Source organism: Acipenser ruthenus, chromosome 14 (genome assembly GCF_902713425.1).
Source record: "Acipenser ruthenus chromosome 14, fAciRut3.2 maternal haplotype, whole genome shotgun sequence".
Taxonomy (NCBI): Eukaryota; Metazoa; Chordata; class Actinopteri; order Acipenseriformes; family Acipenseridae; genus Acipenser; species Acipenser ruthenus.
Genome location: NC_081202.1, coordinates 18,114,491 through 18,133,104, shown reverse-complemented (window position 1 = coordinate 18,133,104; position 18,614 = coordinate 18,114,491). Strand labels below are relative to the sequence as shown.

Genomic DNA, 18,614 nt, shown 5'->3' with positions numbered 1-18,614 from the left:
TGACACAGCCTTTTTGTTTATAACAAGCTGATGGAAAGGGTTGATTCAGGTCAACAGCATAGTGGATCATCCATCCGAAAGTGACCTTCTCATTTTGCGTTTGTTTTGTATTGCGTGTTCAGTAACCTAACCCTTTAAACAAAGGTCCACCTTATTTTTTTAACACTTCCTGTAAATCTCACTCTTTAACAGACAACTCATTTTAGTACGAATAAAAAAAAAAACACTGAAATATTGACGGCTCTGCAAATATTGTCGGTCACCTTTAAATTGCCTATTTTCCCTTATGGGAGTGGTATTAAGTAATAAGACACTGGCTAGTAATAACAGAAACTCTTAACACACCCAATTTGTTAAGATTGGAACAATGTTTTGTAATGCATGGTAAGTATACATAAGTACATTTCAAATGGACCTCTGGTGGGTGCTTCATAAATACATTCCTTCTTTCTCTACGGTGTATTTTTCCCAGGTTTAACATTTTTAAACAATAAATAAATGAATGACGACCACCATTCTTTAACTTGGCAATTAAAGTTTCCTGTGAATAGACTTTAGTTTTCTTTACTATGTAGTACAATATAATAAAACTACAGTCTCCATATAAAGAGCCTACACAGTGGTGTTTGAAGTGCCTATCTTTATTTAGAGATCCCAGGTTTACTCACCTGCTAATGCAGTCCCCAGTGAATGGATCACAGCTCCCAGCACAGTCACACGGTCGGCAGCCGTATTCTCCAAAGCCCCAATATCCCACCATGCACTTGTCACAGTGTGGGCCCCCGACTCCGGGCTTACAGACACACTCCCCGTTGCTCGGGTCACAAAGGGAGAAGGCACTGAGTTGATATGGTACAGAACCAACAGGATGGCAGGCACAAGCTAAAGTTAAAGAAAAAGTGGAGCATTAATGATTTCATTACAGTATTTCAAAATTGTCCATCATCTCTTTTCCAGTGTGATTCAACTTAATTTGGTCAGTTGTTAACCCCTCCGGGAGACTGAAACATTAGGTTAATAAATTACCCACAGCAGTGAGTCAGTGACTATACTGTACAGTCGCCCATATTATCAAAATTGTGATCATTTTCTAGCAGTACGGTCAATTAATGCACTATTCTAGAATTAAGTTTCCACAGAAACTATTTGTGGTGCTCCTCTAACAACATTATCAAACTACTTCCAGTGTGCTCTGTGCTGGAATCTGTAACCATTTCTGGCTCCCAGTACATTGCACTTGTAATATGTACAACATCAGAAGGACATTTTCCCTATATGTTGATAACACTAGGTTTAGGATGAATTGTATGTGCACATATTCCTTGATTAAGATTAATTATATCAAACAAACATGTGTGCAAAGCACTCACTGGAATTTGCCTAGTTCTTAGCACAGTCCAACCTTTCTGTGCAAACTTGCCAAGTGGAATTGCTCCTGAATACGGCAATGTCTGCTTGTGTTACATCCTAATTTGTCACAGTGTTTCGTGGTTTGGCACTGTTAAAATGCAGAGTAATTCAATAACTGATGCAAAACTATAGGGGAAGAGTGTCATATTGTTTTGGGATTAGCTACTTGCTCTTTGTTATGGCATGCTCCTGTTTGTAGAAATAAATATTTTGAATCATAACCCTGCTAACTACCCAACACTTGTTTTTCAAAAGCAGATAACAATGTTTACTGGTAAGTAACAGTTGTTATATTTATTTGTTTTATTATTAATACGTAGTATTAAAAGTAAAACCTGCATTAACTATAGGCAATCGCCTGTTCTTACCAGTCAGTAAACCCCAAAACACATTTGATTTTCAATACAAAACCTATACATTTATTTTTAATATAGTTATTAAATGAAAATGTCTTTGCCCAAGGAAGAATAAAAAATGCATTATTACAGGCCCGTAGGTACACAATCTCTGGGGCCAAGGTTACCTTAAGAAAAGAACAATCCATAGAGGCAGTATGCCTCACCCCTCCAATCCGACAGTGCTGGACCCCAAATGCCTGGTTAGAGGCTGCAAATATATTTTTTCTTTAATATCAGAAGGACATTTCAAATAGAAGTTCATCAGTAAATTCATAAATCCAATGGTAGGTTTGAATGTATATGGTGTTTAGAGACTCCTCTCACTAGTAATCATATTTTTTGGTGTTATATTTCTTGTATTAAAGAGCTTTGCTCAGTCCTTCACACGCTGAAAGTGCTTGCATCTGCCTCAATGACATTCCAAGTCCTCATCTACATCTGGCTGTCTGTCAATGGTACAGCAAAAAAAAAAAAAAAAAAAGTCTTAATTCTTTCTTTATTTTACAGCTCAGATCAGATTAATACTGTATTTCATCAGATAACATTGTCAGGCACTAGCTAGTGAAAGGCCTTTTATAATTCAGATGAAGATTTAAGGAGTGTAGTTATCTACACTTTTTATCTCCAGAAGGCTGACAGCTCAAAGAACAATGACAGCTTATTGCAAAGTACATAAAGTGACAAAACTGTAAAGTGTAAAAGGCCTTTTTAGAAAAGAAAAAAAAAGAGTAATTTGAGCTAAAGCTAATAATGCCTATTATTTGATAAGACTTTAATCCTTAGTGATTTTGTTATTTACTTTTATTGTATCATAACAGCTGTTGTATTCTTAAGATGAGGATATTGGATTTCAGCTGTCTTGAGAAATATTTTCTGGAATGAGCACAAAAGATTCATGGGGAATGCCTGCTTCATATATGCACATTTTGAAGTTTTGTTATGAGTCTAAAGTTGTCTTTCCTTCCCTTTTCATCTGTCTCAGCCTTCCACCCCAGGTGATATGTACTCATATTCCGAGCTGGCGGGCTGTGGAGCTTTTCTTTCTGCTTTCCCAAGCTGTTTTCCCTTAGGGGAAGTGAAGCTAGATTCCCAGCCACAGGTAGGCAGCTTTCCCTGTCGAGACGTCTCTCTGCCAAGCAAAGGGGAGGCCCTGGCTTTTCATTCCCTAGTCACAAGCTCTCTTCTTGTTGTAAGCCAAAGAGGCATTGCCTCTCTATCATAGCCCTTGCACCTGTTCCGTGAATTTTTAGACAAGGCACATATCAGAGAGTAATAAAACAACTGTAAAACTAAGAAACAACTACATTTCAAGAAGGAGCAGTTCAGTTAAAGTAGGCTGTTATTATTTTTTATTCCTTTTTATTTGTACTTTTAAATAGAAAAGTAGAAAAATCATTACTGGTAAACTATGCCTATATTACTATTCTGATATCATTTCATTGCCTTCAGCATTTCCTGTAGCTATATAATAAATGTAAAATCTCTGACCCTCACACACAAGAACTGTACATCTGATATTTATTAGAGAAAATAGGCTTCACTCCAAATCTTTTCCCAACAATACACTTCTTTCTGACGCAACATGTAGCTATTGTAAAGATGAATAATGCTTGAGCTGGGCAAGGCACACATGACTTATGTAATGTTGAACTTTAGATTGAATTGGTTATAAGAACACATCAAAGTGTGGTAAAGCATAATGAAAGAACAAGGGCACAGAGGTATTGTAAACGACAACCTTTTTCAATAGAATGGTCTTTAAGAATTACAGTATAACATTCATCGTAGTCACAATGGCACGCATTATCTGGATCTAAAGTGTTTAGATTTTTGTAGAGCAGTCAGCTTTGATTAGAAACTCCTGTAAACATCCGGTTACTGCATCAATCATTTCAAACCATTGTGTGTTTCCCTCAGTACACATGCTACTTAAATTCCATTTGTGTTCTTCATTTAAAAACAAAAAAGCTGTTCTAGCTAACAACATATTAACCAACAGCTACAGTTGTAATCAGCAATGTGGGTATAAGAATAAATAGACCTTTGCTCGCAGATCACCAGTGCAGCAGACCAGACGCAAGGCTCAGTATCTGTAATGTACATTTCTTCATGTTCCCAAATGCCTGATAACTTATCAGCTTTTAACATGATGGCACGTGGTTTCATATGAAATGGCTCTCAGCAAATCCTTTCCCAAATGTCCCAAATGTTTTTAGCCTAATAAACACCCCAAACACTGTTGTGTTCAGCAGAAACACTTTTTTAGGCTTGTAAATAAATGAAGCACCAAGAAAGCAGAATTAATAATTAATAGATTATCATGGGGCCGGTTTGGGAGACAGCTTCTTCGTTTCTCAGTAGTTTCTTACAAGGATGGCATGGCTGCTGCTTAATGCACCTATGCACTCAGCCCTACAGTACATGCAGCACACACTGTTTAGCAGAGCATTGACCATTTGAGTTTAGATATCTGGCACAGAGTGTTTGGATTTAAGTTGCATTACTTGGTTATCAGGAGTGATAGTAAGGATATGCAGTTGTGCAAAGGCAATGCACATTGATAGCTCTTGATAGCTAGGAGGCTAATATGTACAGTTATAACATGGCAGGAATAGAGGCAGCAACCTCATTGGCTAACAACTGTTTCAATCTGGCTTTGCCTCGTGCCGAACAACACCCCTAGGAGTGCGGATATTGGACCATATTTGAACACCCTGTCATGCATTATTGCTTTCTTATAACACTATAGCTATCTCTATTTTGTTAAATGTTCAACCAGGGCACCACTGCAGTGGTAGTGTTGTTAACTATAGCACAACTCAGATGCTGCTCTGTTGGTAGTTTTGAACACTGTCTTTTGTTTGAGTGATTGGTTTTGTATCTGGGAGGAGTATCCTGGATACAAATATTGTTCAGCCTAGTTTCTTTTTACTGCTAAAAAGGCTGATCATAAGCAAACTATCTATAATGTAAGAGGATCACACACAAAGCATCAAACAAAACACACAGAACTCCCACATGATGAAGAATGCACCACAAACAAACCAGAGGCAACACAAAATCCAGGAAACAAAAGCTAACAACAAAGCAACCGCAATCGTGGACACAGAAACCCAGATATAAAAGAAAACTTGTATAAATAACACTTCAAAAATGCCTCATTTAACATATCTGAATAAAGGAAAGATGTGTTACAGTGCAGAATACTTCTGTATATATCTTTCTAAGCCATCCTCGCTAGAGAGTTTTTGCAACCTAAAGCCCCATTGCGTGTAAAGAAACTTCATTCTTATGCTGCTGTCAGGTCATACAGGACAAGTTTCCTGCAGAAGAAACCTACTGCTTTTCAACAGGCAACTTCAAAAAGAGGTCATGGGTTAATCCCTTGAAGCTGATTGACAAGTGTAAATCATCAATAAAAACTGTTGCCACAGCAGAGCATCAGGCAGCCTCCAGTAACCCAGAATACGTAAACACCAAAGCAAACTATACATGTCTTTATTACATGTTACCTTAAACCCACCACGGGGTACTAGGCTGCCCACATCATTAGTGGGCAAATTGCTGTTTTCATTTAAGAGACCCTGCCGGCAGTTGGTCAAAATCTAATTAGTTACTGCTGTTCACAAACAATCCAGCTGTCGATTCTCATATAACCCCCTCAATCTGGCATATGGATCAACTTGCGTGTAATTGGACCACTCCCCCGGGCTACAGGTTGCTGTCGTGTCAATAATGTTTTTGAGACTGTACTATGATACACATTAAACTATTGGATACCCTTGTCTTTCTAGTAGTTGTGAAGGGGAAAAGTAAAAAATTCCCTAACCATTTAATCAGCTTCCAAGTTGACCTGAATGTTTTTTTTTTTTCCCGTCATTATTCCTGATGATTCATGTAGCTGACATTCCCAGGAAGTGGGCACTGCACCTCTAGATATAGCTTCTGTTTTCTCTCTGCTTTTTGACTCGCTTCCTGTTTTTATACCTTACTCACTTGAAGTTATATGCTGACTACTCTCCAACAGTCAGGTGCCCACCACTATTTCATCACCTTGCCTGCCCAGACTTGCTCTCCTGCTATCTTGATGATTTAATTTATGTTCCATTTCTACTGTAACCTTCTCTAGTTTTCAGTCTATGAAGTTCTTCCAGTCTAGGTGTCTGGTGCAGCTGTCTGGTTTACTCACTGGCTGCCACTCCTTAGACAGTCCTCAAAACCTGTACTTTTTCTATAAAGCACATACTTTTAGCAATTTATCTATTAGTTTTACAGGAATCCAACTAACAACTATAGGGCAGCAGTCCCAGGTGGGGTGCACTACTGCTGTACCCTTGAGCAAGGTACTTTACCTAGATTGCTCCAGTAAAAAAACAACTGTATAAATGGTTAATTGTATGTAAAAAAAATAGTGTAATATCTTGTAACAATTGTAAGTCACCCTGGATAAGGGCGTCTGCCAGTAAATAAATAAAACAACAGAATAATGTTAAAAATGTTAAAAAATTTACAATAAGAAAATCCAATGCTGTCTGTTTAATGTACTGTAATACTGATTGAGGTCATCTAGCTGCACAATCACAACACACTGCCGCTTTTCCATCCACCCCCAATATTACTATAATATAAAAAAAAACAAAAAACCCTGATTGTTTAACTTAAAATGGCATTATTTATGTGTTCATTATGTGTTCATTGTATTCATCATGTGCCTGATACAAATTCTCTAATTTAAAGTAACCTTTTGTAGTCCAATGTCTAGTATAGGTCTACATAACATAAGGATGTTTTAACTTCATATAATGCAACACAAATGCAGGTGGCGCTGTGCATGGGAATTGTTTTTCTTGTTCTTACGTTTGCAGGAATCTGGAGCAGAGAAGGGTCTGAGGGGATCTCTGTAGAAGCCAGTCTTGCATCTCTGGCAGTGCTGCCCCTCTGTGTTGTGTTGGCAATGGTCACACACTCCTCCGCTGTGCTTCCCTGACGCCAACCACACGCCATGCTCGAAGTGGCAGCTGTCTGCGTGCCCATTGCATTTGCACTCTGAAGCACAGGAAAGGTAGCTGAGGTTAGTTTTCAGTCATTGAATGCTATCCAATAGTCCTTGGTAAAAATTATACTATTTCCCCACCTCTAGCTAAATAAAAATAAGAAAAATTGCTAGTTTTGAAGAAAGATAACAACATTTCTAAGAACTGCCTACCCTTTCAAAAACTGGAAATACTGCAGCACAACAGAGGAAGGGGACATTTCAGATGTCTGTACTAGCCTGGATGTTTCTCAGTTAAGATTCAATGCCATATTCTCAGAACAAAAGTGTAGACAGCTCTTTTCTTATATGACACAAACTCATATTGTATAATCTACAGTATAATCACAAGCATGTGAGGGGTGTGCTTTACACAAGATTTAAGTGCATGTGCCTGTTAAGGGACTATTTTAGAAAATATTCTAGACTTTTCAGTCATCTTCAGGGCATGGGCTAATATCAACCAAAGGAGTAACTGCATTTTATAGGAAACTGTGTATACACACATGAGGAAACTATTTAAAATTCAAACCCTAGCATATTTGGGGTTTATGTTTTTATCAACATTTTCCCTCCATGCCATCAGAGCTAAACTGCAAGTTTTTTGTTGTTGTTGTCTGGATAAGTTGAAGAGAAATGTGTTAAGGGTTGGTCCTTCTTGGATCCCGCAGAGCGACAAAGAATTATGCCTGACTTGTTTTTGTGTTTAAATGTTAGCGAGCATCTCAGATCAGTGGATACTCCATTGTACAAACATGTAGTGGCTAATGTCATAAACAATGCACGCGCCAAGATACTTTAGAAACAGTATTTGGTCACCATCTAGAAACACAAAGAGACACATGAGGAATCTAATGAATTAGGGGCGCCAGCGTGTCAGTCATCTTGTTACTTACTCTTACATTCATGGGGGTCCCCGGTTATGCCGTCAGCAGGTTGCCAGGGCTGGTCATTGTAAAGTGGTGTGCAGAGCTGACAATGGTCACCTGCTGTATTGTGCTTGCAAATGCACTTTCCATGGACCTGCAAGACGCAGAGAACAATGAGGACTGTGTAATCATGGAAATAGTCAGCTTTACCACATATTATGGTGATTCATTATTAAGATACTGAATGCAGCATGACACTCACACACATATACAAAGAAACTCTCTCTTGACAAATGTATCCCATAAACATGAAGACACACAAGTGCACATTGGTTTTTAGATCAGGTTAACAGTTTATAAATGTTTTTTTTTTTTTAAAGATTATTAAGATTAATAATTATCAAATATGGATCCTTTTTCAGTCAAAAACGCATAAAACCGAGGATATGCCTTTACCCTCTTGAGACCAGGGTACAAATGCAGTTCAATGTCAAATGAGTCTGGTTATTTCAACTTAGCCCCTAGTGAACATTTCAACACAGCTATCAAGGGACTGAATGAAAGGGGGTGTTCAGGTCATAATTGAGGTGAATGTTACAGTTCAAATGAGGCATTCGACCAAATGACTAAAAATGTCAGGGTTTTTGGCCAAATTCTTTATAGTCATTATACTTCAAAGAAATACATTTAGAATGATCCTATTTATACACAATAGAACATCTGTGGGATTGTACAGCTCAAATGTGACATTGAACTTCATCCCTTAAACCTTGAGGGACTGCACAGAGACACAACAGCATTGAAGACAGCATTCCACAAATTAAAGGCCCGAACCACAAACAACACTGTGGGCCTTTTTGCCAAAGCAGCCCTGAGAAGCCCTCTCGAGCATGTTTGATGACCTTGCACACCAAACAAATGAAAGAAGCACCAAACTTTGGTGTCATTTTTTCTCTCAGACTCCCTCTGTTTACTACTACAACTCACAAAAAAATCAGACCAAATACAGTGTGAAGAATGTGCAAAAATGCAAAAAATCTGACGGGGCAAATACTTTTTCACAGCATTGTATATACACATACAGTATACACACATGCAGTTTAGTAGTATGCATCCTACTAGCCTACACTGTGCTACCCAAAATTGGAAGACTTCTAACAAAACAGCATAAATAGAATAAGCAACCTTTAAACTAGTGGGAAAATATGTGAAAACAATGCTGTAGGTTTTATACCTTTACCTTTGTAAGTACCTTTTACTCATGCAAAACAATCATGCAGGTTCAGTTTTCCCCATACAGGATGTACATTTTATTGTTGGTTTTGTGAACTGCATATGTGAAAGAGGGCCAAGGTTCGTTTTTAAAAAAAAAAAATTTAAGCGCTTAACTCGGTAGAATATACTCACTAGACTAGCGAGCGAGTAAAAAAAAAAAAAAAAAGTATGGAAAATCATCTAGTGAGTATATTTCTTTCTAATATCCTGAAAATGTAGCGACACATGCAAATTAGGTTATGACATCATGAAACGTCACAGGGAATTCACTAGGATATTATTTCTCATTCAAATGTTTTAGTTCCACAATAATAAACTCTTTACTGTCGCACAGTATCCTCATGTGAAATCCAAATCTAGAATTAAATAAAAATATATTTCATTTTCAGGATTTGGGCCTTTCACCAGTCTGAAGTCGGAACTGATAGCATGGTGAGAGTAGAGACTTCCCATCTTTCTCTATCATCAGGAACTAGAAGTGTTAAATAATGAGAACGGTTTGTTTGCCCAGATTGAAGGAAGGCCCTTGACTGTTTCTCAGAGTACCGTATACCTGGACCCAATGTCAATTACTAATCGTTTACACCAAAAACAGAAAATCAAAGCTCTGCTTTTTGTCACAAGCTTGCAGGACTATCACAGTGCTCAGTAATTAGGAAAATGATAATGGTTTCAGCATGCAGGCATTTGGATAAAGATACTGATATTGCTTTTAACTCAAAATGCTTCCTGAAGGAAAGTCACATTTCAAACTGACCCCCAATGTCAAGTTAATTATTAGACAAAACAAAGTACAAAACATGAGGTTGTGTGAACTTGATGCCTGACTAAAAAATGACATGCAGATCTTCCAATTAATAAATATATATGGTGGGACTGTTTCACACGGTCATTGCAACAACAACAGCAGCATTAATCTCAATGGAATTGAACCTTGTAGGTACTGGAGAATCTTTACATTTACAGACCACATGGCCCCCATAATGATGACAGATCTGATGATTTTTTTTTTTCTCATGAACAACAGAAATCCAAACCAAGATGAAAGCACCTTACTGGCATTCACAGCTAGGATTTGAACCTAGGATTTCTTGACTCCTAGCCCTTTGTATAAACCTGACTACATCTGACGCTCTCCCTAGATCAGCTGCATTATGTATGAAATCTTTAACCGGTAAAGCAGTGGATATAAAAAATGGTGTTTTTCATGGGAATGCTGTATTGCTCCATCAAAACCACAACTTACAAATCAACCAAGGTTTCCAGTGCGACTGTCATGTTGAATAGTGACAAATACTTTCAGCTGCATTTCATAAAGAGAGAAAGGTTAAGTGGTCCTTGTGCTGGTAAGTGTTCTCTAGTACAGACCTAGCACCAGTTATTCAAAGTCTTACAAATACAGGTGAAAGCACGCACAAGCTAATGACACATGGAATGAAAAAGCTGTCACTCAACTTCGAAACATATGGCTCCTAACAAGGACTCGATTTATAAATGCGATTCAATGTGCACCCAGCATTGCAGGAAGTGGTTATGGTTATCCTGGGAAATGTGTGGGAGAAAAGGTCAAGGTATATCAAAACCTCAAGAAAGCTTGCAACCCACCCCCTGCAAAGGTGGACAACATTCCTGAAGAGGCTGATTATACAAGCCCTTCATTCCATAGCCTTTCATGTTGAAACATTTCCTAACATGATGCAACAAAGAGACAACCACAAAAAAAGCAATTAACTGTCATGTTGCGGTGGACTGACTAAGAGTTTAAGCAAGCAAATTAATTGTTCTTGTTTCAAACCACCAAACACTAGACAGAACAAATAAGTCAGTAATACCAAGCCTCTGGACTAACACTGCCTGATCCGTAGGTGAGTGAATGCTGTCTTTAGTCTTGCTGCAATGTATTAGCAAGTCAAGCAATTGTCACAAAGTACAAAAGATGTTGTCTTCATGAAATACAGTCTACACGCATATATCCAAAACAATAGCAAGGGGCAGACACCAGCAGAGTGTACTGTTGTACTGGACATACATTCAGATACATGTCGTTATCTTTTGATCCCTTAAACTTGCAATAATAGAAAGCTTGCGAGGTTTTCAGGCAGGAAATCTATAGTACCATTAATACAGTTCCAAGTACATCACATTTATTCATTGGTCAAACTACAATCCAGTTAGCAGCAAGTTCCCATCAACCTATTGGGTATATAAACCTGTCCGAAGGATGAGGCTGTGCTCCAACTATTTTTATTCTACTTTTTAATTTTTCTTCAACCATTGTTTGGGTTCAATGTTTTTGGAAATCCTGTAAGATTTTGTATTATAATAAAGGTGGTTATTTAAGGCAAGATTGTCCTGACTGAATAGATTCACTGTATATGGTCTGTGCCAGCTGGACATTGTAGTGGAGTCTTTTCTAGGTTTAGTACAGTTAACTAACTATTGTACAAAATCTCACAATAGAGTAGGAGATCCGGACCGATTTCTTATATTGTCTACCAAGCTGAACTGTTTCCAGAAACGTACTACTTAGATTTAAAGCAGTTAAATGCATATACTTCATCCATAAAAAAAAAAATGTAATCTAGACTAAATGTGTGTGTATATATACTGTATGTATGTGTGTGTGTATATATATATATATATACTGTAATTGAACACTATTTTCGATATTATATTAATGTCCTTATGAGAAAAAAAAAAACTAGTTTTCAACCTATAGTGCCCATACACTGCATAGCACACAGAGCCACCTGTAGCCCACCTGCTGAACTTGTCTTTGTTAAACTGGGACATTTGTTGAAGCATATAGTCGTAACTGATGCTAAAATATTGGTCCAAACCACCATGATTTAAAAATGAATAATCTCGTTGAGAATCTTGGCTTTCAGCTATCACTAGAAAGATAAGGGGGGTGGGGGGGTTCTTGTTGTTTTTTTTTAACTAGACATACCATATGATGTGTCCTTTCCCTGACTGAGCGATACCCATCCACTGTTACGCAATGCTCAGCATGGCCATTGCAGAAACAGCTGCCCTTCACAATGAAATGGTAGACCGCGTAGTGCGCCAGGTGCTGTGGTTTGGTGGCTGGGTCTTTACCCAGACACGGGCACTGCTGCCTCTTCAGGAGCTGCACTCGAATGTTGGTCACCTTCAGCTGGTCCTGGGATTCTGCACTGTAAGGATCCACTGCTGAATGCAAGGGTGACAGGGCCCGGTATATAACCTGCACAAGCAAAAGAAAAGGAACTCTGTGAGTGACAGCTTGTAACCTCATTCCGGTAGTTATATTTAGAGACATCAATTCAGGGTAGCCCTTTATGGACGTCAAGGTCTTACTACCCAAGAGGTGGTGAGGAGATAAAACTTCCTGGCAGACATTTGGTCAGGCACCAGGGGTCAAGAAACCTTGCTTTTACTTGAGAAATGCCTCTAGCAGTACTTCAATTTGACAGCCCATTGACAGAACAGCTGCTGTCTGCACATGGCACCCACAAACTATGCTGAAGTGTTGCAGAGTGTGCCCAGGTTATCTTCAGGCTGGAAGCAGATTTACAATGTTCAGAACTACTACACATCCTGACTCGCATCGAATCCCTGTCAAACAACTGCTTAGCTTAACAAACCTGATGCATTTTAATAACACTTAAAGCTACTTAGATTAAGTTGTCAGTGGGGAAATTCTTCTGGAAGTACTTCTATTCAGGGTCCTGGACAAGGCAAGCTATTGGATGACATCTAGTAGATATAACAGTTGTGTTTTCTGTGCATGTTTAGTTCTCCGGGCTATTGAAAAAAAACACTATTCATTTCCTACGCTGTGCAAAGGGTTAAGGAAGTAATTGTATTGTGTTAATTAAAGATGCATAACAAATAGGCTTTGGGTTCTAGGATACTTGAGAAAATCAGCTGGCAAAATCTGTTGATGGATTTAGGCCTACATACCTCCAGTGATAACAAAAGCTTTTGGACAGCGCCTCTGACCGTTGTGAATGCACTATAAAATCTTATCCTTATAAAGAACCTTCACAAAGTTCCTTTCAGGCTCACTCTTCATTTCAAGCAACAGCTGTAACAAGATAATGATGTTTCTTTTAGGCAATGGGGCGAGAGAACCTGTCTCAAAATAAGAAATTAGAGCTGTTTGTATGTGTTGACAAGCATCGGATTTGAAATAGCTGCCTTAGCTTGTTAAAAAAAAAAAACATAAAACATGTTCCTTTAAACAATGTACTTTTCTGAAAAGGTTTTTAAAAGCTTTAATGGTTCTCCAGTGCCAGCGAATGCTGAGGAGTGATTATTCAGATACAACCTAAATTCAAATATCTACGCAAAACAATATCAAAGCCTGCTTTTGTAAATTGCCATTACAGTTTTCTGTTTTACTCTTGAGGGAAAACTAAACACTTCTGCTATGTACATTTTTGTTTGATGACTGATATTATTTCTTGCGCAATATAGGGAGTGTAATGTTTAAAATATTACACCTTTTAAATAAGTATTAGGTTAAATCACGAACCTATCATTTGAAAGAATGTCATTAATTGTATTTCCTCCCCTCATGCATTTGGAGTGAACCACAATCAGGTTCCAATTTACACAAATATAAACAGTACTGCTAATTTCAGTGGTGTTTGTTGATAGCCTTCCATGCTCTTTGTCAAAAAGCCCAATGTTCGTCTTAGCTAACATTGGCAAAATACAGTATACTATACATGACTCTCAATACTGAATTACCATTTAAAATTAATCCTATAGCAAATAATGAGCTATTATTAAAACTTTTTTAATTTCTCCCTTTAAAAAAAGGTCTGCAGCCTATTTTGTCTCCAATTTATTTTTCCTGGGTTCATATGTATTTCTGTACAGCATATTTAGCTGTCAGCACAAGAGATGACATGTTTTAACGTTTCCACAAAGATTTTAAACCTATTGTGTGTTGCTTGATTTTGAGACTTGCTAGTTTTTATACATCCATCATGATTTTCTCTTATCTGACAGAACAGTGTAATATTAGACACAATAGGTTATTACTGTCAGAAAAGGTTGCTTCCCTGCTGCATGAAATAAAAAACCCTATGAGTTGTTGTGAAGGTTACAAAGTCTGCCTGCATGGGCCCATTCATAGCTAATGAAGAAAAATGTAAAGACATTTCCAGAGGATTGCTCTAGAGAAGGACTTGACTAGATGTTTATACTGTTATAAAAAATATACCAGCAATCTCCTTTCTTCAGTTGTTCAGGTTCAATATTTATGTTTTAACTCGAAATTCAGACCACTGTGGGTAAAAGCAAGTGTTGAGGGTTTGCACGTCTCTGCAAAGGCGTTAGGTTTACAAGCACAGGATTACAGTGTATAACTTCACAAGTACACCCATCCATCAAGATAAGAAACACACAGCTGGCACAGGTATCATGGTGACGAGGAACATTTTAACCCTTTGAATCAAAAACAATCAACATCTTAGTGTAGTAGGCAGCAGGTGTCATAATGGCTTACACGCTGCTGAATTCAACTAAAAACACAGAAAAAAAACTCATCAGCATGCTACACTTATTTCTCAAAAACTAAAGCCTAAAACACTCTTTATCCAACAACCCTGATGTCAAAGAAATGTGTAAATATAAGGCCTTATTGGGGTGAGAGGCAAATACATATTCTACAGCAAGTGCAAAAAGCAACTGCTATTTTTTAGAGTAATAAAATCACAAGAATATATGCAATAACTTTCCTGCAACATTCTTGTATGTTTCTATTCCTTTCAGAATGTTTGCACTTGCTTCCACACATGGCCCTTAGTGTATAAGATCTTTGTGTGGCAGAGAGAGTGCTGTTGCACTTGTTTCCAACACTTTCTTTTTTGTGTTTATGGCTTTTTTTCTCTCTCACCATTGCCACTCTCCTCAAGCACCACTTTCTAATGCAACACCCCTGGAATCGGTAGGACTAGCGCTGCTGCATGTTGACTGATGTGGATACATCAAGGTCAGTCCCAAGCACTTTGGGGTCTACCAACCCTTCCACACTGCATTAAGGAACCTCTATAACTATTACACACTCAATAGTGCTACATTTAGTAATACTATAACAAACTTCAATGACAAACGTTTCTTTTTAATTGTCTTCAATGATCCACAGTCCCATTTTCAAGTCATTTGTCGCAGTGTGGAATGCCCATGTCTTGACACTGGCTGATTCATCATTTGAAGCTCAAATTCCAACACAACAAAGACAAACAATTGTTCAAGTTCACATCTGGATCCTAGTTTCCTGACCATCCATCTTGCCTGCTGAATCTTCCCTATGGCCATGGAAGCAGGTGACACAGAAGTGTGAAAGGTTTCAGCATCTTGAAAGGGGATACATGTACTGTACAGGGTGGGATGGAAAAAGTTAGTGGAATTGAAAACTAACTCTATCCCCATACTTGTTTCTTGCAAACTGATATGATATATATAATGCAAAATTAAATCATAAAAGGTGTAAATGGAGCATTGTGACAAACTCTCTGTGAAGCAAAATATAGTCACAATAATAATATAATATACATTCAAACAACGTTTCATGAGGTTGGCTAGGCTGCATTACTGGAGTACTGTATTCTCTTCAAGGCAGTGTAGGATTTGCCCTATTCAAATCAAAAGATGGCTGTTCAAAGCCCTCTGTTGGTGTAGGTTACATTTTTACTGGCATTATACAAGTTGGTGATTGGAGAGTAAAGTTGCGTTTTTTATGTTATACTGTACTTCTTAGCTTCTACTCTGAGAATAAGAAAGCCTAATTTTCCTAAGATGTAAATATCCTTTTAAAACTATTTATGTGAATAACAGGACTGATATCTTGAGCTTCTTTTTTTTTATTTAAATCCTCCAGCATAGCAAACGAATCACTGTGACAGATTTGTCACTTGACTTCCACCCTAATAATACAGAGAAGTTGTGAATGAGGGCACTCACTGCTGTTTCATCTCAGCAGGACTATGCTGTTCACATGAACCCTGGCTCCCTGCTTACCTCTCCTCGTGTGCAGGGGAAAGCTCCAGAGTATTTGGTAGTGCAGAGGGCCCCGTCCTGTTCAGTGTCATCCCCCAAGCCGAATGTTTCGTTGCAGTTGGTGGCGTAGTATTTGCAAGGCCTCCAAGTCTTCCCGAAGTCTTGTGATCTCTCCAGCAACATGGCGGCTGGCCGGGGGGACTTGAACACCATGATCATGTGGGTGAAGTAGAACTCTGTCCCCAGGTCCAGCTGGATGGTCTCCCGCTGCACGCCCTCTGCAGACTGCCACCACGTGTTGGGGAAGCGGAACGAGGAGTCTGTCATGGCTGCGGGCAGGTGGGAGTGCTGATGGTGTGCCGCATTACATTTCCCACACTTGGGCGGCCTGCAGGACCTGTCTGCATTTTCTGTGTAAGAGCAGTAGAGTTCGGTGGAGTTGTGTCCGCACACCGACTCGGTGAGTAGCTTCCTGCCCAAGGCCAGGTTCCCCATATGGGGGTTACAAGCCTGGTTCTCACACTGATGGCTCACCCCTGCAGCCACCCTGCCAAGCCCTGCAAGGGAATAAAGACAAGGAATGAATTAGGAGTCATGCTGAGAAATTATGATTGGTCTTTTGAAGGATTTAGTCTGCTTTAGTAGGTAAAAATGTTCATATTCATACTTTTAATGTTGAAAATACTTTTTATATAGCGGATCCTGCCAAAATAGGGATGTGTGAAAAAATGGACTATAGTGTTTCCAATCACATACAGCGTACCTCAAAGGTGTAAATGTTTGCCTTTTACTTTCATCATAATGAGATTCTTTACTTAGCACCGCCTCGTGGCTGGACGTTGCAAGTGCGTTGCGATTTTTAAAGAGAATGTCAATGTCTAATTCAATTGGGGGTAAGTCAATTTTCAACATGCAAACATACTATTTGTGTCTACCACAACAGAGCATGTTTCAATGCCAAAATTACAGTACACTCACTGACCAGAAGACACTGACATTGAGTACTTTCACTGTCAATAGCTTTCTACCTTCAGCATAGAGCCAAGGCAGTTTCTGGGGTTGAAGAGGACACCAAGCAACTGCACTGATCATCATAACCTTTTTGAGTTTGTGTCAGGACCCCCATTGTAAACGAGGAATAGTTCTCAATGGGTACTCTCCTGGTTATATAAATAATACAATGAATTACACTATTTAAGTCAACACTGTTTTTAACATCACTGTCTATATTTAAAACTTTTTTTTTTTTTTTTAATTTGTACAAAAAAAAAAATGTTTTACAACATTAAATACTAGTAACCTATCCTGAGATATTCGTCCTCACTGTTGCATGTTTAAGTGCTGGATAATGAGAGTGAGAGATTGCTGAGTGCATGTACTGTGCTCTTTGTTCTGTTCCTTGATAACTCAGTGTCTGATATGTGAATGTCCACTGCATAGTGCTGCTTGTAAGGCAACTAGCACTTGAATCTCTGGCTACTCTAATCAATCGCTCAAAAGCTTACGAAAAAAATGTTGTAACTTAACAAACATTAAGAGAGTGTCCCTGGGGCATTAGTTGGATAAAACACTTTTTAAATAACGGGTATTTAAGCATCTACCAAATCCCCATTGTCGGATCCTAGACTGTAGTAATTTTAGATAGATATAGATAGATAGATACAGTAGACCGATGTATTCATTCCTACCAGGAGGGTTCTGGAGAATGCACTATGGATATTAATAATAATATCTACAAGCTCTGCCATGAAAGCACCTGATTTAAACGCGCGTTTATAAAGATGCTGCACTTGAATTGAAGTAAAAAAAAAAAAAAAAAAAAAAAAAAAAAAATCCCAATAAACCGAAAACACCTTGTATTTGGTATTTAGCCAGTATTTTTTTTTTTAATTGTTATTTGTTTTATTAATTGACAGCATGAAATCAAAGTAAATATTAGTCAGAAGGCTCTCGTGTTGTATGTGTTTTGTATACACTTTTTAAACACACCGCATGCGAACACCGAAGAAGTTTCTGGACAGCTGCTACAGCAGGCGAGACGTAAGAGGCTTACTAATGAGATGGCGCTTTCGTTTTAATGAATGTGATTTGCCAATTCCTAGGTTATCCTACTATTAAAGAAAAGCGCAATACTAATAAACACATCAATCTCAAACACTAACCTGCATCAAAAGTTAATCCAAAGAGTGCAACCAAGGAGAACAGAGTCCAGTGACACATCGCAGTCCTTGTGATATGCCTTGAGAAATGTTGGATTCACGCAGAAATACTCAGACAAGCCAAAGAGCTCTGTGAACATACAGGCTGAGTGCTGAAATTTCACTGCCATGCCATTACAATGACATGTGGAGGCAGGTTTTACCAGCGGGAGAAAGCGAACTGGCTTCTTTAGCTCAGCTGCCTTGATCCTAAACATGAGAGGCTAAGAAAAATAATTGAAAGAAAGTTCCAACGTTTGACAGCTTGGGATCGATGTTCTTGAGACTGTGAGTGTTCACATAAATATCAAATTTCAGTTTAGCAACAACAACAAAAAAAACTTTCTTGAGTTGAAGATGCGCTGCCTGTCTCATACTTACTGCTACTATACCGCCTATTCACTTCAGTTTTGCTGTAGATAAGGTAATAATAAAAAGA

At 38.4% G+C, this 18,614-nt stretch overlaps 1 protein-coding gene and 1 long non-coding RNA gene across 4 annotated transcripts in view; one reads left to right on the top strand and one right to left on the bottom strand.

Annotated features, from left to right (window-relative positions):
- Positions 1–2,895, top strand: part of LOC131697417 (uncharacterized) — a 20,707-nt gene extending 17,812 nt beyond the window's left edge. The window contains exon 3 of the long non-coding RNA XR_009307255.1: positions 2,791–2,895. This is a non-coding gene — a long non-coding RNA (uncharacterized LOC131697417). The remainder of the gene's footprint in view (positions 1–2,790) is intronic.
- Positions 1–18,614, bottom strand: part of LOC117419344 (netrin-4-like) — a 26,970-nt gene extending 8,356 nt beyond the window's left edge. The window contains exons 1-6 of one of the 3 annotated variants that reach the window (XM_034032006.3): positions 18,140–18,614; positions 15,999–16,534; positions 11,935–12,210; positions 7,737–7,863; positions 6,666–6,854; positions 669–882 (exon numbers count right to left, since the gene is read on the bottom strand). In XM_034032006.3, the coding sequence (XP_033887897.2) occupies positions 669–882; positions 6,666–6,854; positions 7,737–7,863; positions 11,935–12,210; positions 15,999–16,534; positions 18,140–18,197 (1,400 nt within the window). In that variant the 5' untranslated portion in view covers positions 18,198–18,614. The remainder of the gene's footprint in view (positions 1–668; positions 883–6,665; positions 6,855–7,736; positions 7,864–11,934; positions 12,211–15,998; positions 16,535–18,139) is intronic. The other 2 variants (XM_034032005.3, XM_034032008.3) reach the window with 2 other exon arrangements.